Raw genomic sequence first — 22,640 nt, forward strand, 5'->3', positions numbered from 1 at the left:
TGCCTCCCCACTGCCCTCCCTCACGGGGGCCTATGTCACCTCCCCCTCTCATGTTCTGCCTCCCAGAGCAGTACAAAGGCGGAGCTGGGTCTCAGTGGAGGCTGGGGACATAGCTGTTGGGTGGGAGGCACTTCCCCGACCACCTGAGCCTGTCTCTGGAGACAGCAGTCACCCCAGCACAGCCTCCTGGTGGGGGATCCATTCCTGGGGACCCTCATTACCTTCCCCTCTTCACATGATGGTTGTTGAGACTCGGGTTGGGCATGTCAGAGCTGCCTGCTTAGGTCAGTGAGCAGGTGAGGGCTGAACTGTGGTGCACGGCACCTCCAGAGCACTGGCCTTGCAGCTCCTGAGCTCAGGTGTCAGGTGGGGCTGCACATCTGTCCCCAGAGCCACAGGGTGTGTTCTCATCCTGCACTGCCATACCTGGCCCTTCCAACTGCCTCCCTGCTAGGCACATTGTGGGTGAGGCTGACCTGGGCCACCGCTCCTGCAGCTCCAACACGAGAGTCACGAACTAGTCATGAAGGGGCAGGGGCAGGGCTCCCTGCAGAGGGGCCAAGCAGGGAGTTGCTGTTTATAGGAAGATGCATGGCTTGGGTGGGATTCAAAACCTTTTTTTTTTTTTTTTTTTTCATGTTTTGTTTGTTTGAGACAGAGTTTTGCTCTTGTCGCCCAGGCTGGAGTGCAGAGGCATGATCTCAGCTCACTGCAACCTCCGCCTTCTGGGTTCACACAATTCTCCTGCCTCAGCCTCCCAAGTAGCTGGGTTTATAGGTGCCCACCACCATGCCTGGCTAATTTTTTGTATTTTTAGTAGAAACAAGGTTTCACCCTGTTGGCCAAGCTGGTCTTGAACTCCTGACATCAGATGATCCACCCACCTCGGCCTCCCAAAGTGCTAGGATTACAGGCATGAGCCACTGCGCCCGGCCTTTGCATGTTTTTTTTTTTTTTTTTTTTTTTTTTTTTTTTTTTTTTTTTTTTTTGAGACTGACTCTTGCTCTGTCTCCCAGGCTGGAGTACAGTGCCCTGATCTCGGCTCACTGCAAGCTCCGCCTCCTGGGTTCACACCATTCTCCTGTCTCAGCCTGGGGAGTAGCTGGGACTACAGGTGCCTGCCACCACGCCTGGCTAATTTTTTGTATTTTTGGTAGAGATGGGGTTTCACCTTGTTAGCCAGGATGATCTCGATCTCCTCACCTCATGATTCACCCGCCTCGGCCTCCCAAAGTGCTGGGATTACAGGCTTGAGTCACAGCGCCTGGCCCCTTTGCATGTTTTTAATGAGCAGTCCGCCTACTTTCCTCTTGCTGGCTGTGCCCTGCATTCTGTGTCCTGGGGCCACTGTTCCCCAGGCCAGATCATTCCTGGCTGGCCATAACGCCCCTCAGCCACTGTGAGCCACACACTGTGTTTCTGCCCTCCAGGGCCATGTTCACCGGTGGCATGCGGGAGGCAAGCCAGGATGTCATCGAGCTGAAGGGCGTGTCAGCCCGTGGCCTGCGGCACATCATCGACTTCGCCTACAGCGCCGAGGTGACCCTGGACCTGGACTGTGTGCAGGACGTGCTGGGCGCGGCTGTGTTCTTACAGATGCTGCCTGTGGTGGAGCTGTGCGAGGAGTTCCTGAAGGCGGCCATGAGCGTGGAGACCTGCCTCAACATTGGCCAGATGGCCACCACCTTCAGTCTGGCCTCGCTGCGGGAGTCAGTGGATGCCTTCACCTTCCGGCACTTCCTGCAGATCGCCGAGGAGGAGGACTTCCTGCGCCTGCCGCTGGAGCGCCTGGTCTTCTTCCTGCAGAGCAACCGGCTGCAAAGCTGCGCCGAGATCGACCTGTTTCGCGCGGCCGTCCGCTGGCTGCAGCATGACCCGGCCCGTCGGCCGCGCGCTAGCCATGTGCTCTGCCACATCCGCTTCCCGCTCATGCAGTCGTCTGAGCTGGTGGACAGCGTGCAGACGCTGGACATCATGGTGGAGGACGTGCTGTGCCGCCAGTACCTGCTGGAGGCCTTCAACTACCAGGTGCTGCCCTTCCGGCAGCACGAGATGCAGTCTCCACGCACCGCCGTGCGCTCGGATGTGCCCTCGCTGGTCACCTTCGGTGGCACACCCTACACCGACAGCGACCGCTCGGTCAGCAGCAAGGTCTACCAGCTGCCTGAGCCAGGCGCACGCCACTTCCGCGAGCTCACGGAGATGGAGGTAGGCTGCAGCCACACGTGCGTGGCTGTGCTGGACAATTTCGTGTACGTGGCCGGGGGCCAGCACTTGCAGTACCGCAGCGGCGAGGGCGCAGTGGACGCCTGCTACCGCTATGACCCCCACCTGAACCGCTGGCTGCGCCTGCAGGCCATGCAGGAGAGCCGCATCCAGTTCCAGCTGAACGTGCTGTGCGGCATGGTGTACGCCACGGGCGGCCGCAACCGCGCCGGCAGCCTGGCCTCCGTGGAGCGGTACTGCCCCCGGCGCAACGAGTGGGGCTACGCCTGCTCGCTGAAGCGCCGTACCTGGGGCCACGCTGGGGCCGCCTCAGGGGGCCGCCTCTACATCTCGGGTGGCTACGGGATCTCGGTGGAGGACAAGAAGGCCCTGCACTGCTACGACCCCGTGGCTGACCAGTGGGAGTTCAAGGCGCCCATGAGCGAGCCCCGCGTGCTGCACGCCATGGTGGGCGCCGGCGGCCGCATCTATGCCCTTGGGGGCCGCATGGACCACGTGGACCGCTGCTTCGACGTGCTGGCTGTGGAGTACTACGTGCCGGAGACGGACCAGTGGACCAGCGTCAGCCCCATGCGGGCTGGCCAGTCAGAGGCCGGTTGCTGCCTGCTGGAGAGGAAGATCTACATCGTAGGGGGCTACAACTGGCGGCTCAACAACGTCACGGGCATCGTACAGGTGTACAACACGGACACCGACGAGTGGGAGCGGGACCTGCACTTCCCGGAGTCCTTCGCGGGCATAGCCTGTGCCCCTGTCCTGCTGCCCCGGGCCGGGACCAGGAGGTAGCCCCCAAGACCCCTGGGACCCTGGCCTGACCGCATGTTGTCTCCAAGTGGGGCTTGGCGAGTGCACGTCTGCCTGAGAACCCCAGTGCCCCCCCTTCGCCCGGGCTGCCCTTGAGGGGCCTGCTGCGTTGTTAGGCCCCCCTCCCAGGGGTCCCTCCCTCCTTCCCAAAGCAGATCCTGGCTCTAAGTCCACCCGAGGGAGCCTGCCCGCAAAGCGTCAGACGTGGTGGTAGCAAATTTGTCCCCGGGGTGGTTTCCTCGCCTGCCCCCCACCCCTGAGTCCCCGCGGGCTGGCGGGTGGAATCTCAGGTCTCCAGGGGGTCCCTGTGCAGCTCCATCTCACTTCTCTGCCGCCTCCCAGCCCCACAGTTTCAGGCATTCAGATGTGAGCTCATCAACATTGAACCCAAAGTCAGTGGTATGTGACTCATCCTCCTTCCAAGTCTCCTGCGCGCGTGTTTTTAAAATAAACTCACCAGAAACCTCCATAACACACGGACCTCCAGGAGCAGTGAGAGGCAGCTTGGAAGCCCCTGGTTTGGAGAGGGTGGAGGATGAGGGCACGTGTCTGCCTCCCCTGGGGTACCCTCCTTCCCCCATTCCAAGCTGCTGAGGGGAGGCCCTGGTCATGCCTCAGTTTCTGTCTTCATCTGCTTTCCGGAGGAAAAACCATATCAACTCCTAGAAACGATCTTTATGGGCCTTGGACCTTCAATTTGGCACTAGGCATCTTGTGGGGCCTTAACTGGTTGAGACATCCTGGCCCTCTACATTTGCCCTGTTGGCTGGGCGGTCTCCTTCCCACAACTGGAGGGGGACGCTAACTTCAGAATCCCACAGTGTTGCTTCCCGCAGGTCTGGTGGGGTGTCTTTATTCTCCTCCCTCCTTTCCACCCCTCCACGCCCCACCACTCCCCAACCTGCCCTGTTTTTGGGTCAACATTGCTACCGAGCCGGCAGTGAGGCCTTTCCCTTCAAGGGCTCTGTGGCATCTCTGGCCACATTTGTTTCAATGTGTGAACCTCTAAACCTTTTCTTTTTGATTGGTTTTACTTTTTTTTTTTTTTTTTTTTAAGAAGCCAGCACTGCTGTCTCATAGATGGGATTTGTACTCTCGGGGCAACTTGAAGTGTCTCTCTCGCTGCTAACAGACGATTGATGTCTTGTCTCTGTGACCCACTCACCATGTAGAGAATTAACCTCCTATCTTAGCAGACGTCGTCTCCTAATATTTGCCTTTATTTAATAAAAATGTTATGGTGAAGAGATGGAGCCGGCCCAGCACTGAGCTTGTGCGGCTTGGGTTTGATTGGTCACAGATTCCTCGTGTGTCCTCCGCGTGTCTGGGGGCTCCTCTCCCCCGCCTCAGCCTTTTCCAGCCTTGCAGAGGAGTTGGCAGGGGGCTGGGCTTTGGCTCAGGGGTGCAGAGGCAGCAGGAAGTGTGACCAGGACTTTCACCCTGGCGTTTTTTGTTGTGTTTTTTTTGGTTTTGTTTTTCTTTTTGAGATGGAGCCTCGCTCTGTCACCCAGGCTGGAGTGCGGTGGTACAATCTCGGCTCACTGCAACCTCCACCTCCTGGGTTCAAGCGATTCACCTGCCTCAGCCTCCCAAGTAGCCAGGATTACAGACGCACACCACCACACCCGGCTAATTTTTGTATTTTTAGTGGAGACGGGGTTTCACCATGTTGGCCTGGCTGGCCTTGAACTCCTGACCTCAGGTGATCCGCCTGCCTCTGCCTCCTAAAGTGCTGGGATTACAGGCGTGAGCCACCATACCCAGCCCACCTTGGCACTTTGGAAGAGCCTTCAGCCCCCTATTCTCATCGTGGCCGGCCAAACTATGAACCGGGCTGCCCAGAGCAGGCCACTTACCAGTTGCAGGTTAGCAGAGAAAGCCTGATGTTCCCAGACGGCCTTCCTAGAGGGGAGGCCCTGGGATATCCCACACGCTTGGATGTGCATAAATCGCTGCGCCCGCGTGCCTGGTGCTCCTGTGTGGCAGCCATCGGGGCTGGGGTAACACTAGAGGCTGAGGGGGTGGGCAGTGCTAAAATAAGAACATGGTTGGGAACCTAAAAGAAGCCCACACTGTCAGGGGCATCAAAATGAAAGCCGAGTTCCTCGGGACTTACCAGAACATTCCAGCCCCACCCCCGACCTGAGCTCCCTCAAAGAGAACCCTTCCCCACTGGAGGCATGGCCCCTTCAGGGGGCAGTGAGAAGCTTTGCCAGCTGCAAGTCCCCCAGATCAGCTCACACCTCAGAACATCTTGTCCCCAACGAGCTGGCAGGGGCGCCGGCCCAGGGCGGGGGTGCTGCTGTATCTAACCGGATCGATTGTGCATAACCATCTAGGCCGGTTCGTGGAATGTTCTTGGGGCCCCCTGCCCCTCCCTCAGCCTCCCCCCGCATCCCCCCAAGAAAGGAAAATTATTTTTCGTATTGTAAACTTTAAACACGAAAAAGCTGTTTTTAATTTAGCAGAAACTGGCTTGGATCTTCACTTTGTGAACGTTTATGTCCTTCAGAGAAAGGCAGAATACGCCTGCGCACACTCACACATACGCACACACCTGCACACGCATGCCGCAGCGCACACATTCACATGGCCGTGCTCGTGCACGCCTGCACATGCATGCTCGCCCATACTCACACACTGCAGCGTGTTCACATGCTCACCCGCACACGGTGAAACGCACACACATGTGCGCACACACACACATATCTGTGCATGCACCCCCGGAGCAGCGTAGCCCACTCTGCCTGGCGGCCCAGAGGGGTCTGGAACCCGGCACCGCCCCGAGCCTGGGGAAAGCCTGTCTACTTCCAGATGCCCTGCCTCCTCGCTGAGGCCTGGACGCCGGCCGCAGGAGCCTCCCTCGCACCTGGGCTCAGGCTGTGGGAAAACGCTGTCTCTCGGGACGGTCAGATGCAGGCCCGCAAGAGGGAGGCCAAGTGTGACTTCTGGGGCCTCTCAACAAGTGAGGGCCAAGGGGGCCTCTGGGGAGCCGTGTGAGGTGGGAATCCGCCCCGGACCTGGCCAGCTTGGAAACCCGCCCCTGGCTCCCTCTCCGAGGAAGCAGCTCCAGCTCGTCCGTTCTCACGGGCCCTGGAGATTCACTTTGCACGGTGCAGCCTCAGGCTCTGCTCTTCCTCGGGGCGCCCAGGCGTGAATGTCAGCAGCCCAGCGCCTAACACAGAGCCTGGCACAGACAGGGCACAGCTCGAATGTTTGCTGCACAAAGGAGAGGTGCTGCGGCGGGAGAGTGAGGGCGGCCTTCTTCACACCAGCGGCCATGGGCACCTTCTGTGTGCACACCCTGGGGGAAGGAGGACACCAAGCGGTGCTCCACCCCCAGCAAGGCCCCTGCTTCGTTCTCGTCTTCCTGTCGCTCTCATTCTGATGGCCAGCCGGGCAGCCATTCCTCCCTCCTCACCATCAGAACCCAGCAGCAATGTGCCCAGCCTCCGGAGTTAAGATTCAGCTGAGCCGTTCTTGGCAATGCCTTTTGCTGGGGGTTGTTTGCAATCTGGGCATGTTTCCCAGCTCTGGCCAGCAAGCTTGAAGGGGTCGGGTGTTTCTGGACAAGGGAGAGAGAGGCCTTGTTGCCCCCTTCCCTCCCTTACTGCTTCTTATGAGGACACAATGCCAGGGGCTTCTGCAGCCATCTTGTGGCCAGGAGGAGCAAGTTAAGAGAGCACACTCAGGTTGGGCGCGGTGGCTCATGCCTGTAATCCCAGAGCTTCAGGAAGCCGAGGCAGGAGGATCGCTTGAGTCCAAGAGTTCAAGACCAGCCCTGAGTGACATAGTGAGAACTTATCGCTACAAAAAAAAAGAAAAAAAGAAAAGAAAAAGCTGGTCAGGGTGGCACACACCTGTAGTCTCAGCTACTGGGGGAGGCCAAGGTGGGAAGATCACCTGAGCCCAGGAGTTCTAGGCTGCAAGGAGCTGTGATTGCAACACTGCACTCCAGCCTGTTTTTCTGAGCCTAGTTTTCCAGCCTTCTCATCACTTCTGTGAGCTACCAAACAATTTTTTGTGTTTCGTTTTTGAGATGGAGTCTCACTCTGTCGCCCAGCCTGGAGTGCGATGGCGCCATCTCAGTTCACTGCAACCTGTGCCTCCCGGGTTCAAGCGATTCTCCTGCCTCAGCCTCCTCCTGAGTAGCTGGGATTACAGGTGCACTCCACCACTCCCGGCTAATTTTTGTATTTTTGGTACAGATGAGGTTTCGCCATGTTGGCTAGGCTGGTCTTGAACTCCTGACCTCAAGTGATCTGCCTGCCTTGGTCTCTCAAAGTGCTGGGATTACAGGAGTGAGCCACCACGCCTGGCCTTTTTTTTTTTTTTTTTTTTTTTAAATAGAGACAGTCTCACTATGTTGTCCAGGCTGGTTTTGAACTCTTGGGCTCAAGCAGCACTCCTGCCTTGGCCTCCCAAAGTGCTGGGATTATAGACATGAGCCACCGTGCCTAGCCAACCAACCAGTTTTGCAATACACACGTTGGCTATTTAAATTGTCCAGGCTGAATGCAGTGGCTCACACCTATAATCTCAGCGCTTTGGGAGGCTGAGGCGGGCAGATCACTTGAGGTCAGGAGTTCGAGACCAGCCTGGTCAACATGGTGAAACCCTGTCTCTACTAAAAATACAAAAATTAGCCAGGTGTGGTGATTCACGCCTGTAATCCTAGCTACTCGGGAGGCTGAGGCAGGAGAATTGCTTGAACCTGTGAGGTGGAGGTTGCAGTGAGCCAAGATTGAACCACTACACTCTAGCCCAGGCAACAGAGCAAGACTCCAAAATAAATAAATAAATAATATAAAATAAATAAATAGTCTAGAGTCAGTTTCTGTTGCTTATAAGTAAAAACCCTGACATGAGATGGGAAAACTCCAGCATCTGCCACATTTACGTTATAATTTTGGAACTGTTTGGTGACAAGCATATCTGGCCATTAGTGTTTTCTGCAGTGCAGACATTATTTCTCATAACGAGGAGACTGGAGGTCAGAGGTGCTGGGATGTTATGACTGGTGGCCCATGATTTCTGGGAGGGGGCACGACTATGCCTCTCTCTTTTTTTCTTTCTTTCTTTTTTCTTTTTTTGGTTTAGAGATTGTATTCCCAGCACTTTGGGAGGCTGAGGCAGGCAGATCTCTTGAGCCCAGGAGTTGGAGACCAGCAACACAACAAAACCCTGTCTCTACAAAAAAATAGAGAAATTAGCCTGGCATAGTGGCGTACACCTGTAGTCCCAGCTACACAGGAGGGTGAGGTGAGGATCGCTTGAGCCCCAGAGATCAAGCCTGCAATGAGCTGTGATTGTGCCACTGCACTCCAGCCTGGGTAACACAGTGAGACCCTGTCTCAAAACAAGAAAAAGAAAAAGAAAACAATGGTATCTAAGGGGTGAGGCAGCTAGGCCTTCAGCTGAAATTGTGCCAGAGGACAATCCTGCCACCACTGCAGAATCCAGATGCCTCCGTTGGCACTGCCATCTGCCCTGGGCACTCAGCCACAGCTGCCCCTGGAAAACAGATGGCCCTGCCCTGATGCTGTTTCTCTGTAGCACTTGTGCCTGCATGGAAACATCCCGGTGGCCCAGCCAGTATCCCACGCCATTCCCCAGCTGTCCCAGGAACGGTGAAAGTGAGTACATTCATGTGTATTAGTCAGCCACTGCTGTGCAACAAACACCCCCAAGTCTCAATGGCATGCAACAATAAACGTTTGTTTTTCACATGTCTGTGAGTCAGCGGAGGTGGTGTCTGCTTTAGGCTGGCCTTGGCCGGGCAGCTCTGCTTCCAGGTGCAAGGATGCAGAGTGGTCCAGAGGCCCTGCTCCACAGGTTCTTGCCTCCTGCTGGAACAGCAGCTAGCCAGGGCACGTTTTCCTTCTGCAGGTGTCTGAGGACAAGTGGAATCACGTGAGGCCTCGTAGGGTCTCAATTCGGGACTCACACACTATCATATCTGCCCATAAGTCTTTTTTTTTTTTTTTTTTTTTTTTTTTTTGAGATGGAGTCTTGCTCTGTCACCCAGGCTGGAGTGCAGCGGTGCAATCATGGTTCACTGCAGCCTCAACCCCCTGGGCTCAAGTGATACTCCCACCTTAGCCTCCCGACTACCTAGAACTATAGGCGCATGCCACCAAGAGCAGCTTATTCATTTATTTATTTATTTATTTGAGACTGAGTCTCCCTCTGTCACCCAGGCTGGAGTGCAGTGGCGCAATCTCAGCTCACTGCAACCTCCACCTCCCGGGATCAAGCGATTCTCTTGCCTCAGCCTCCCGAGTAGCTGGGATTACAGGTGTGTGCCACCACGCCTGGCTAATTTTTGTATTTTTAGTAGAGATGGGGTTTTGCTTTGCTGGCCAGGCTGGTCTTGAACTCCTGGCCTCAAGTGATCCACCTGCCTCGGCTTCCCAAAGTGCTGGGATTACAGGTGTGAGCCACCGTGCCTGACCTGCCCATAAGTCTTTGGCCAAGCAAATGACACGGCTGAGCCCCACATCAGGAATGGGGAAGTGCCTTCAACCTGGAAGGAAGAACTGTAGAGGGCAGGGACGCAGGAACAGGTGGGAACCAGGGCCAATATTTCGATGGGTCACCCTTGGCTTGGGGGCCTCTCGTTAGCAGGGCGACCAACTTCCTTCTGCGGGGGGACTCCCCAAACTTGGATGGGGACCCAGATGCTGGCAACCAAAACGAAAAGCCCATTCTGCATCTCCTTAGCAGCCACTGCCCCCTGGAGGTCGAGGGATCCCTCTCTCTCTTTTTTTTTTTGTTTCAGGTGAGTAGGGGCTGTGAGTGCCCCAGGCTCTTGGACAGTAGGATGGGGGTCTGGATGTTGGGAGGTCAGTGGGGCCTTGGCCAAGTTTGAGGGCATGGACACTGTAGGTGTCCCTGGGAGCCTGTCCCAGTCTCCCTATGTTGCCCAGGCTGGTTTCGAACTCCTGAGCTCAAGCAGTCCTCCTGCCTCTGCCTCCCAAAGTGCTGAGAATATAGGCACAAGCCACTGCACTCAGCCAACCAACCAGTTTTCCAACACACACTTCAGCTATCTACCCCTCAGTGCAAGTGGCTGGGTCCCTAGACTTGAGCCCTGGGTCCCCCGCCTGCCCAGTTCCAGCCTCTCACTACCCTCCTTGGCAGCCCACCCTGTCCCACCCGCCACCCACCACTCAAGCCTGGGTGGGAGGATGAGGGGCCTGGGTCCTCCTGTAACCTTATCGTAAGGAGGGGCGTTGCTGGCTTCTCTTGGGTCCTTTCCCTCTCCATGATCAGACCTGGCTTTTGCTTTGCCCTTTAAAAACTCTGTACGATGAGAGCCTCTTTTGGAAGTCAAAGACAGACCAGGGATTGTTTTCCTCTTTGCCTCTCAGCTCCAATGGCCCTAATTCACCTCCACACAATGTGGGTACCCCAAATCGACTAAGATCCCATATAAGGAAGAGCTGAGAAGCAAAGCATGAAAACTAACATTGCGAAGTAGCGTTTTGCTTTCCTAACAGTTGCTAAGTGCTTGGATGAAGCAGGCACTGAGCTAAGTGCTTTCCATGTGTTATCTGTTTGATCTTTCCAAGAGCCTGCTATGAGGAGCACCACATCCACATTTAGCAGAGGGCAGTGAGGCTCAGAGAGGTGAAGACAGTTTTCCATTGTCACACAGCTTGAGCACTGATAAGTGGTGGACCCCACAGAAATGCTCAAGAGTTTCTTGACCTCCCTAGGTCAAGCGATTCTCCTTCCTCAGCCTCCCGAGTAGCTGGGTTTACAGGCCTGTGCCACCACGCCCAGTTAATGTTATTTTGTATTTTTAGTAGAGACAGGGTTTCACCATGTTGGCCAGGCTGGTCTCAAACTCCTGACCTCAGGTGATCCACCCCCCCCTCAGTCCCCCAAAGTGCTGACATTACAGGTGTGGAGGTGGAGGTTTCAGTGAGCTGAGTTCGCACCACTGCACTCCAGTCTGGGTGACAGAGCAAGACTCTGTCTTAAAAACAAACATGCAACAGAGGCGGGCAGATCACGAGGTCGGGAGATCGAGACCGTCCTGGCTAACACAGTGAAACCCCATGTCTACTAAAAATACAAAAAATTAGCCGGGCATGGTGGCGGGTGCCTGTGGTCCCAGCTACTCGGGAGGCTGAGGCAGGAGAATGGTGTGAACCCGGGAGGCGGAGCTTGCAGTGAGCCGAGATTGCGCCACTGCACTGCAGCCTGGGTGACAGAGCGAGACTCCATCTCAAAACAAAACAAAACAAAAAACAAAACCACACAAACGAACGAACAAAAACACATATGAAATCATGTATGTCTGTGCCCTTTCCACATTCCACAGGCACACAGGGAACTCTGGCCTGGCCCTGGCCTCTTTGAGAAAGGTGAATATAATCTCAGCTCAATCTACAAGGGATGAGACCCTAGAAACAGCTGCCTTCAGCGAGTGGGATGTTTCTGGGTCATGGAAAGAGACACTGGAGGGCCACTTCAGCTAGACCCTTCAGGAGGGTCTCTCAGAGCAGAGGCCTGCAAGTCGAGAAGGAGCCAGCCACGAAAGCATCTTGGAGGAGCGCAATCCAGGCAGAGGGAACAGCGAAGAGGCCCATGTGGCTGGAGTGAGAACAGAGCCAGGCATAAGCTTGGGGGGCTGCCAGGAGGAGGGTTTTTTTTTTTTTTTTTTGAGATGGAGTCTCACTCTGTCGCCCAGGCTGGAGTGCAATGGTGCGATCTCGGCTCACTGCAACCTCCACCTCACAGGTTCAAGCGATTCTCCTGCCTCAGCCTCCCGAGTAGCTGGGATTACAGGCACCCGCCATCATGCCCAGCTAATTTTTGTATTTTTTTTTTTTTTTTAGAGACGGGGTTTCACCATGTTGGTCAGATTGGTCTTGAACTCCTGACCTCAGGTGATCTACCACCTCTGCCTCCCAATGTGCTGGGATTACAGGCATGAGCCACTGTGCCAAGCCATGGGAGTGTGGTATCTGCCTTGCTTTGCAAAGCCCGCAGGGCTGCTGTGAGGAGCAGTGTTGGACCACACTGGGTGGCAGCAAGTTCCTTTGATGAAGGAAGAAAGTGAAAACCTCAGGGTTGGATTCTGCCCGGGTCACTGGACACTGATGCCTCGCCCTTCTCAGGGCTGGGGGGTCAATGGAGCAAGAAGGGGGGCTTGGGCTGCTGTCTGGCCATTGCACAATGAGCGGGCTGGCTGCTTCCTCTGACTCATCACCAGGGTTTAGGATGGATCAAGTTTCACGCCAGGCAGGCGCGGGGTGAATGGGGGTGAGTAGGAAGAGCAGCAGACTTACTTCTGCACATGCCCAGGATGGCTCCTTGCTGTAACCCCTGCTAGCCCCCGAATTCTTTTCTCCTCCATCTTCCTGTGTCTGGAAACTGGCTTAGTGCAGATATATGTAAGTGATCAGGGTAAGTGGCATTTATGGAGCACCTCTTGGGAGCGAGACACATATTAACATGTTAACATACTAACATATTAACATATTAACATATGTTGACACATATTAATTTCATTTAAAGTCTACAGGGCCAGGAGCGGTGGCTCATGCCTGTAATCCCAGCACTTCGCGAAGCTGAGCCAGGAGGATCACTTGAGGTCAGGAGTTCGAAATCAACCTGGCCAGCATGGCGAAATCCCGTCTCTACTAAAAAAATAAAAATTAGCCAGGTGTGGTGGCCTACACCTGTAGTCACAGCTACTTAGGAGGCTGAGGCAGGAAAATCACTTGAGCCTAGAAGGTGGAGGCTGCAGTAAGCCGAGATCTCGCCACTGCACTCCAGCCTGAGCAACAGAGTGAAACTCCATCTCAAAAAAAAAAAAAAAGAAAAAAGAAAAAATTAGCTAGGCGTCGTGGTAACACCTGTAATCTCAGCTACTGGGGAGGCTGAAGTAGGAGGAGAATTGCTTGAACCTGGGAGGCGGAGGTTGCAGTGAGCCGAGATTGCAACACTGAACTCCAGCTTGGGTAACAGCGAAACTGTGTCTCAAAAAAGAAAAAAAAAAAAGATATATATAATTGATCAGGGTAAGTGGCATCAATTACGGAGCACTTCTTAGGAGTAAGGCAGTTGATGCTTATTAACTTCATTTAAAGCCTACAAAACTCAGTTTGTGGAAGCAGCTGAGGTCGGCTGTGAGGCATGAATTTTGGTGCATAAGTTCCTAGGGCAGCTGCTGTCCCTGCTCTTTGTCTTTGTTTCTTCTCTGACCTCACAGGATGCTGTCAAGAACTAGAAGCCAGTCAGGCGTGGTGGCTCATGCCTATAATCCCAGCACTTTGGGATGCCAAAGCAGGAGGATCATCTGAGGTCAGGAGTTCGAGACCAGCCTGGCCAACAAGGTGAAACCCCATCTCTACTAAAAATACAAAAATTAGCTGGGCTTGGTGACGCATGCTTGTAGTCCCAGCTATTCTGGAGGCTGACGCAGAAGAATTGCTTCAACCTGGGAGGCAGAGGTTGCAGTGAGCCGAGATCGTACCACTGCACTCCAGCCTGGGAGACCTAGTAAGACTGTTTCAAAAAAAAAAAAAACCTTGAAGCCACATATGTAGCAGGCCCAGTCTTGCATCGGACTCACAGAAGCTGCAGTCTCAGTCAGAACCAGGAACAGAAAAAGGACTTGAAATAGATTTCGGCAGGCCAGGCGTGGTGGTGCACACCTGTAATCTCAGCACTTTGGGAGGCTGAGGGGAGTGGATCACTTGAGCCCAGGAGTTTGAGACCAGCCTGGGCAATAGGGTGAATCCCTGTCTCTACAAAAACCACAAGACATTAGCCACGCATGATGGTGCACACCTGTCACAGCTACCTGGAAGGCTGAGGTGGGGGGATCACCTAAGCCTAAGGGTTGGGGCTTCAGTGAGCATGATCATGCCACTGCACTTCAGCCTGGGCGACAAAGTGAGACCCTGTCTGAAAAAACAAGCAAACAAACAAACAAGAAAACAAATAGACAAGCACAAAAGGGAATAAATTTTTGGCTCACATAACTGAAAAGGCAGGTGAGTCTAGCTTCAGGAATGGCTGGATCCAGAAGCTCAGGCTGGAGTACAGTAGTGCGATCTCGGCTCACTGCGACCTCTGCCTCCTGTGTTCCAGCCGTTCTCCTGCCTCAGCCTCCCAAGTAGCTTGGATTACAGGCATGTGCCACCATGCCTGGCTAATTTTGTATTAGAGATGGGGTTTCACTATGTTGGTCAGGCTGGTCTCAAGCTCCTGAGCTCAAGTGATCCACCCACCTTGGCCTCCCGAAGTGCTGGGATTATAGTTGTGAGCCACCATGTCTGGCCTGGCTCTGTTTGCCTTTGTGTGGGTCCACTCTTTTGGCCCAGCTGAACTAATCTTTTGTGTTTATTTTGAGACAGTCTCCCTCTGTTGCCCAGGCTAGAGTGAAATGGCGCTATCTTGGCTCACTGCAACCTCCATTTCCCGGGTTCAAGTGATTTTCCTCCCTCAGCCTCCCCAGTAGCTGGGATTACAGATGTGTGCCACCATACCTGGCTAACTTTTTTTTGTATTTTTAGTCGAGACGGGGTTTCACCATGTTGGCCAGGCTGGTCTCAAACTCCTGACCTCAGATGATCTGCCCGCCTCTGCTTCTGAAACTGTAGGGATTACAGTCATGAGCCAGCACCCAGCATTTTTTTTTTTTTTTTTTTGAGACAGGGTCTTGCTCTGTCACCCAGGCTGGAGTGCAGTGGCATTATCATAGCTCACTGAAGCCTCCATCTATCAGGCTCAAGCAATCCTCCTGCCTCAGTCTCCTGAGTAGGTAGGATTATAAGCAGGCACCACCACGCCCAGGTAATTTTTAAATTTTTGGTAGAGATTAAATCTCACTATGTTGCCCAGGCTGGTCTCAAGCTCCTAGACTCAAATGATCCTCCTGCCTTGGCCTCCCAAGTGCTGGAATTACAGGCATGAGCCACAACACCCAGCCTGGTCTGAACCAATCTTGATGGCCAGCGCAATGGGCTATGCTGATTGACCAAGACTTCCACCTTAGGGAGGGGTGTTTGTGTAGTGGGAGAGTGGTGAGACCAGGCCATTCACATCTCACAGACTGAAAGTCAGAACCAGTGTTCCCCAAATGCAGGTTGTTGACACTAAAAAGTTGAGGGAGTGGGGTGGTGGAAGGAATATGCTTGTTAGGCAAAAAGTATAGGAGGTTACCAAAGTGCGCAAAATCATATCAAGAAGCAAGATGGCTGGGCACGGTGGCTCACGTCTGTAATCCCAGCACTTTGGGAGTCCAAGGCAGGCAGATCACCTGAGGTCAGAAGTTCAAGACCAGCCTGGCCAACATGGTGAAACCCTGTCTCTACTAAAAATACAAAAATTAGCCGGGTGTGGTGGCAGGTGCCTGTAATTCCAGCTACTTGGGAGGCTGAGGCAGGAGAATCACTTGAACCCCGGAGGCAGAGGTTGCAGTGAGCTGAATCCGTGCCACTGTACTCCAGCCTGGGCCACAGAGACTCCGTCTCAAAAAACAACAACAACAACAACAAAAAAAAACCCTAAAAATTAGCTGGGCATCGTGGTGCATGCCTGTAATCCCAGCTACTCAGGAGGCTGAGGTAGGAGAATCGCTTGAACCTGAGAGGCGGAGATTGCAGTGAGCCAAGGTCGCGCCACTGCACTCCAGCCTGGGCGACAGAGTGAGACTCTGTGTCAAAACAAAGATAAAGTAGGGCAGTGGCAATGTCCAAGGCATTCCAAATGAAAATTGATGTATATATCTATATATCTATCTATATCTATATATTTAACATGGGCATTTTATTACCTGTTGTAAAGCGTGAATCAAATAATGTTTGGAAAATGTCAGCATCCCCTCCAGCCATCCTCAGTCCAATAAAATGTGTGCTTGTTGTGCAGTTAGAGCTACCGTGAATTCCCCCAGCTGACCTTCCTAGCTTCCACCCAGCCCGGAGCTCTGAAATCCCTGCAGCCTCCTGAATATAAACTTTCAATATTGGTGGCTGGGGGTCCCTCTCTTGAGGGAGGGAGGGTCAGAGTCCCTCCTGCTCCCCTGGCTCACCACTCTGCCATCAGGGAGTCTCTGCTCATTCTTTCACTGCTGAGTCTTGACGGGATTTATGGACCCTTCTGTTAGCACCTTTTTGCAAAATAGAGATCCTTGAATAAGACTGGACTGGAGAAGTACGCAGAGGGAAGGCTGAAGCTCTGTAACTCCCGTTCTTTGGGCTCAGGTATCCAGAGAACAGCAACATGCCCATTGCAAGGGAATGGGAAAAGACCGTCGTTGGCTGGGCGTGGTGGCTCACTCCTGTAATCCCAGCACTTAGGGAGGGCGAGGCGGGTGGATCACCTAAGATCAGGAGTTAAAGACTAGCCTGGCCAACATGGTCGTTAGTCTCTACTAAAAATACAAAAATTCGCTGGGCGTGGTGGCGCATGCCCGTAATCCTAGCTACTGGAGAGGCTGAGGCAGGAGAATGGCTTGAACCTGGGAGGAGGAGGTTGCAGTGAGCCGAGATCGAGCCCCTGCACTCCAGTCTGGGCGACAAGGGCAAAACTCGGTCTCGAGAAAAAAAAAAAAAAGAAAGTCGTTAAGGACAACCGCTAGGTTTATGGACTGAGGGGGCCGATTGCAGGGTTCAGGTCTTAGCTAAGATAACTTCCTGCCTCCCTGTCTGTGGTGGCTGCAGGAGCCCCCCTCCCGAATGTTCTGTGGCTGGCCACTGGTGTTATTTACCGCATCACATTTATCTCCATCTGAAAAGTTCTTGGTTATTTGTGTGCTATGTCTGCCCCCTCTCTGACTGTACACTCCATAAGGGCAGGATCACCTCTGCTTGTTCACGCCTGTACCCCAGTTTGCCTGGCACATAGTAGGTGCTCAGTAAATATTCCTTGAATGAATGAATGCATGAGTGACCAACGCCCTAGTCTGTTTTCAGAGCTCTTAGTCCAAACCCAGGTTCAACCTTGGGGTGCTACCAATCCTTGGGGGGGTGCCTGGCCCCACCCTTGTGAATTGGGAGGATCTGGGTCAGGCCGTCTCCCTTTTGGGGGCTCCAGTGCCCCAGCCGGTTCGCCGTCCTTGTCCAACAGCCAGGCGGCCGCTGTCCAGCGGGCCAGGCGGCGGATCACTGCGCCGGCGCTGAAATTTCCACTCGCGCCCCACTGTACTTCCCGCGGGCCCCGAGCGCGCCGCCGGGGCGCGCGCATGCGCCTTCGCCCCCGCGCCGCGCGCCGCTCCCGTGCGCCTGCGCCGCGCTCACGACCGCCGGCGCGCCTGCGCACAGCTCGCCGCCCGTGGGCCCAGCCGGCGCTTGCGCGGTGGCACGGGCGAGTGGGGGGGCGAGGAGGTGGAGGAGGAGGAGGAGGAGGAGGAGGCGGCGGCGAGAAGATGGCGACTTCGAACAATCCGCGGAAATTCAGCGAGAAGATCGCGCTGCACAATCAGAAGCAGGCGGAGGAGACGGCGGCCTTCGAGGAGGTCATGAAGGACCTGAGCCTGACGCGGGCCGCGCGGGTAAGGGGGCTGCCCGCGCCGACCCTTCAGGGCCGGCGGAGGGAGGGAGGGGGCGCGTGTCCGGCGCGTGCACGGGGCGGGGGGGGGGGGCGCGGCGGGGGCGGGGCGCGCGCGACGGGGGCGGGGCTTGGCACGGCCCGAGGGGGACAGGTGTCCCCACGCCCCGGGCGTCGTGGGCGGGACAGGTGACCCCACATCATCCATACCTGATGGGGTACAGGTGCCCCCACATCACTGCTCCCCGGAGGAGATAGGGGCCTCTACATCATTACTACTAGGAGGGAACAGGTGCCAGTACCTTGTCGTTACCTGACAGGGGACAGGTGTCCCTACATCATTGTTACCCGAGGGGGACAGGTGCCCCACATTATTACTACCTGGAAGGGACAGGTGCCCCCGCATCATTGCTACCTGGGGGGCAAGATGACACAGGTGTATGAGCTGGGTGCTGCTTGCAAGCACCATTGGTAGCTGGGGGTGAGGGTGCAAGTGCCCCCGCATCCTTGCTACCTGGGAGGGACAGATGCCCTTCCATCCTTGCTACCTGAGGGGGACCGGTGTCTCTACGTCATTGTTACCTGTGCCTTTACTCCCTGGGTGTTGGAGGAGGAACAAATGTCCCCACTTGCAGAGCTGAGGTGGGACAGGGGTCTCTCCCTCTTGGACAGCTGAGGGAATGGTCAGATCCTGTCCCCCAGGGGATCCAGAGGGGGGCCAAGAAAGCAGATTGTGCTCGGTCCTGGAACTTGGAGTAGAGACAGCTGCCCCTTCTCCATGTAGCCCATATGGTGGGGACCAGGTGATGTTCCTCCTAGTGGAACAGGGGACGCCGACCACGGATGGCCCCTGCCCTCTCAGGACCAGGGCAGAGGGCCAGGTCTGCCTCAGGTGGCTGGGTGCATTTGGTGTGCAGGAAAAGGCCAGGTTCTGCCAGGCTGGCAGAGCAGATACCCTGCAAATCTCACCTGGGAAGTTGTTGTGGGCCGGGAGTAGGGGCTTGATTGGGGCTGGTGTCTGAGCACGGCAAGGCACCTGAGTTCCTCAGGCCTCAGTTTCTTCCCTTGTCAGGCATTCTAGCAAGACCTTCCTCCTGGGCCAGGGCGGTGAGCACACTTTGCAAAGGTGATGCTGAATCTCCACTTTGTTCTTGCAGTGTGGTGAGACCTCTCTCCTGCATCCTGGGGCCTTGAGGAGGGTTTGGGTGGGGGCTTTGCAGATGCTCATATCCCTGGTTTCTGGATTCGGCCACTGATGTGACTGGCTCAGGTGGACTTAACCTCAGTCTCCCATTCCTTAGGTAGCACTTTCAGGTTGTGTTACTTTGTAACTAGTTGTTTGTTTCTCTGAGAGATTGTGACCTTATAGACCTTATAGGATTTGTGTCTTCATTTCCGTGTTAGTAATGATTGGGAGCTTGCTGTCAGCCAGGTACTGCTTTAGGCATGCTAGGTGAGCGTGCCACATCTGTCCCTCCAGCTCCAAGCAGCTACATTCTTGCTCAGGATGTAGAGAAAGAGATGGCTGGTGAATGAATGAATGAATGAAAAAAAAAAAAGATGGCCAGGCGCAGTGGTTCACGCCTGTAATCCCAGCACTTTGGAAGGCTGAGGCGGCAGATCACCTGAGGTCAGGAGTTCGAGACCAGCCTGGCCAACGTGGTGAAACCCCATGTCTACTAAAAATATAAAAATTAGCCGGGCGTGGTGGTAGGCACCTGTAATCCCAGCTACTCAGGAGGTTGAGGCAGGAGAATCACTTGAACCTGGGAGGTGGAGGTTTCTGTGAGCTGAAATCACGCCACTGCACTCCAGCTTGGGTGACAAGAGTGAAACTCCATGTCAAAATAAATAAATAAATAAATAAATAAATAAATAAGAAGAAAGTGTGCGACTTGAGCATCCTTCCACATGAGTGTTCCCCACATATCAGGGCTTCTGAGGTAGGAGTGGCCACTTCTTATCTCTAGCACATGGTGTGTGCTGGTATTCAGTTGGTGTCAAATGTTTGCAGTGTGACCAGAAGAAAGGGGTCACAGTAGGTTCATGGGTGTCATTCTGATTAGAAGTCCAGTTTCTGCGTGGGATTGGAAATAGATCATTGTTGTTGAAAACATCTCTTTAAAATAATAGCTTTATTGAGATATGATTCACGCATCATACAATTTACTTGTTTAAAGTGTACAGTTTGGTGGTTTTTAGTATATTCACAGAGTTGTGCAACCACCGCTATTTTGTAATTCCAGAACATTTTTTTATCCACCCAGAAAGAAACCCCATCCCCATTAACAGTCACTCCCCATTCCCCCTCCCCCAGCACCTGGCAAGCACTAAGCTGTCTTCTGTCTCTGTGGGTTTGCCTATTCTGGGCATTTTATATAAACGGAATCACACAACACGTGGCCTTTTGTGACTGGCATCTTTCACTCAGCATCATGTTTTCAAGGTTCATCTCTGTAGTATCATGGATCAGTGCTTTGTTCCTTTTTACGGTCAAGTAATATTCCATTGTATGGATATGTTGTATTTGTTTATCCATTCATTGATCAATGAATTTGGAAAAATTCTGAGGCCGGGTGCAGTGGCTCACACCTGTAATCGCAGCACTTTGAGAGGCTGAGGTGAGTGGATGACCTGAGGTCAGGAGTTTGAGACCAGCCTGACCAACATGGTGAAACCCATCTCTACTAAAAATACAAAAATTAGTTGGACATGGTGGCACGTGCCTGTAATCCCAGCTACTCAGGAGGCTGAGGCAGAAGAATCCCTTGAACCTGGGAGGTGGAGGTTGCCGTGAGCTGAGATTGTGACACTGTACTCCAGCCTGGGCAACAGAGTGAGACTCTGTCTCAAAAAAAAAAAAAAAGAAAGAAAAGATTCTGAACATATGCAGGTAGCAGTTCTTTCAGCTCTGGAAATCATTTCCCATCTTCTTCACCACGTGGGGTCAGAGGAGTGTGGGGTCTGGGCAGAGGTGAGCTTGTACTAGGTTTTTAAACACAAAGCATTGTTCTCTTTCTGGGGCAGGGGATGATTCTGCCCTCCAGGGGACACTTGGTGATGTCTGGAGACATTTTGGGTCATCATGATTAGGGGGTGCTCCTAGCATCTGGTGGGTGGAGGCTGGGGATGCTGCCCAACCCCGTATAGTACACAGGATGGCACCATCGTGTGGTATAATCAGGCCCCAGATGTTAGCAGTGCCAAGGCTGAGAAACTTTTTTTTTTTTTTGAGACAGACTCTTGCTCTGTTGCCCAGGCTGGAGTGCGGTGGTGCAATCTTGGCTCACTGCAACCTCCGCCTCCCGGGTTCAAGTGATTCTCCTGCCTCAGCCTCCTGAGTAGCTGGGATTACAGGCACCTGCCACTATGCCCGGCTAATTTTTGTATTTGTAGTAGAGACCATGTTGGCCAGGCTGGTCTTGAACTCCTGATCTTAGGTGATTCGGCCACCTCGGCCTCCCAAATTGCTGGGATTACAGGTGTGATCCACTGCGCCCAGCCAAGACTGAGAAACTTTTGATTAGAGGTGTAACAGTGAGGTGGGCCTGGGTGTGAACTTTGCACCTGGTCAGGTAGAGTTCCATCCTTTGCACCCACCTGTATGGCTGTGCCATCTCTGGCAGGCTGCAACCAGGGTGGGCAAGCTTATGCCCAGATTGACTGGCCACTGCACAGTCCAAGTGGCATGTCCACAGTGCCCGGAGCAGGTGACTGAACCTATATGATGCGGGCTTCCCTCCTGCAGCCGTGGCGTGCTGCCTCCCATACTGTAGATAGCAGGGGTTTGGCCATACCTGCAGCCAGGTGAGGCATGGTCCAGTCATCACCTGCTTCTCTCCTGTGAATTCCAAAGGACAGCAGTCACTCATGCGTGTCTGTTCACAGTTGCCGGTGGTGATGGCACCTGAGGTGTCTTGCTGCCGTGGAAGGCCAGTCAGCAGATGTTTGGCTGGAAGAAGACAGGGACCTCACCAGGGCACAAGCACCGAAGGGCTGCGTCAGGTGGGGGGACAGGGCGTAAAGTTGGGAGACTGTTTGCAGGTCTTAGGGCGGAGGGGTGGGTGTGCGGGCGTTCCCTCCCATTCTTAGGCTTGGGTCAGTGTGACAGGCAGGGAAAACTATGGCACTCTGCTGTGTGACATTAGGCGGGTTTCTCAACCCCTCTAGGCCGTAGAATCCTAACTTGTAAAGTTGGGGCAGCGCGTTCATTCCATCAAGCGACAATTTTCATTGTCTGGCAGGTCTCAGGAGACCGTGGGGTGCGGGGGATCCTGCAATGTACAGGACATACTGGGGCTGTGTTCTTGGGGAGCCAGCATGGTTTTAGGGGGGACAGGAGAGCATCGCTGCACCCAAATGAAGCAGACGCCCTCAGAAGGTGGCACATGCTGGGAGAGAAGTGGCACAGCCATGTGCTAGGAGTGGCTAGGACGGGGGTGACATGGCGTCCCCAGAGAGCAGGGAAGAGCATTTCAGATCAGGGACAGGCACAGTCAGAGCGCTTTGGTGGGAAGGACTTGGCGAGTTTGAGAATGGGCGCAAAGCAGGGAGGAGGGCAGGTGAGGCTGCAGGAGCTTGCATCTCCCTTGAGGCAGGGGCCTGGGAAGCTTCCCTGCTTATTTGTTTGTTTGTTTTTTGAGAAGGAGTCTCGCCCTGTCGCCCAGGCTGGAGTGCAGTGGCGTGATCTTGGCTCACTGCAACCTCCACCTCCTGGGTTCAAGTGATTCTCCTGCCTCAGCCTCCCAAGTAGCTAGGATTACAGACATGCACCACCACACCTGAGTAAATTTGTATTTTTAGTAGAGACGGGGTTTATCCATGTTGGTCAGGCTGGTCTCGAACTCCCGACCTCAGGTGATCCTCCAGCCTCGGCTTACCGGAATGCTGGGATTATAGGCATGAGCCACCACGCCTAGCCCTGCTTGTTTTTGTAACAGCTTTATTGAGATGTCATTTCCATGGCATTCCACCACTCAGTGGCTTTTAGTATATTCACATTTGCACAGCCAACACCAGTCAACTTGAGAACATTTCGTACCCCCAGAAGGAGACCCTGCCCTCGTCAGCAGTTACTTCCGACTCCCCCTTGCCCAGCC

At 54.2% G+C, this 22,640-nt stretch overlaps 2 protein-coding genes and 1 long non-coding RNA gene across 17 annotated transcripts in view; 2 read left to right on the forward strand and 1 right to left on the reverse strand.

Moving 5' to 3' along the window:
- Nucleotides 1–13,993, forward strand: part of KLHL26 (kelch like family member 26) — a 41,989-nt gene extending 27,996 nt beyond the window's left edge. For 5 of the 10 annotated variants that reach the window (XM_077976833.1, XM_077976831.1, XM_015123304.3 and 2 more), the window contains one exon: nucleotides 1,431–4,279. In XM_077976833.1, the coding sequence (XP_077832959.1) occupies nucleotides 1,435–3,012 (1,578 nt within the window). In that variant the 5' untranslated portion in view covers nucleotides 1,431–1,434 and the 3' untranslated portion in view covers nucleotides 3,013–4,279. 10 annotated transcript variants of the gene reach the window in all.
- Nucleotides 1–22,640, reverse strand: part of LOC144336870 (uncharacterized) — an 88,206-nt gene that overhangs the window by 2,934 nt on the left and 62,632 nt on the right. The gene's annotated exons all lie outside the window — the stretch shown is intronic.
- Nucleotides 17,308–22,640, forward strand: part of CRTC1 (CREB regulated transcription coactivator 1) — a 98,828-nt gene continuing 93,495 nt past the window's right edge. For all 6 annotated transcript variants that reach the window (XM_028839599.2, XM_028839601.2, XM_028839602.2 and 3 more), the window contains exon 1: nucleotides 17,308–17,545. In XM_028839599.2, the coding sequence (XP_028695432.2) occupies nucleotides 17,420–17,545 (126 nt within the window). In that variant the 5' untranslated portion in view covers nucleotides 17,308–17,419. The remainder of the gene's footprint in view (nucleotides 17,546–22,640) is intronic.

This window comes from Macaca mulatta, chromosome 19 (genome assembly GCF_049350105.2).
Source record: "Macaca mulatta isolate MMU2019108-1 chromosome 19, T2T-MMU8v2.0, whole genome shotgun sequence".
NCBI lineage: Eukaryota > Metazoa > Chordata > Mammalia > Primates > Cercopithecidae > Macaca > Macaca mulatta.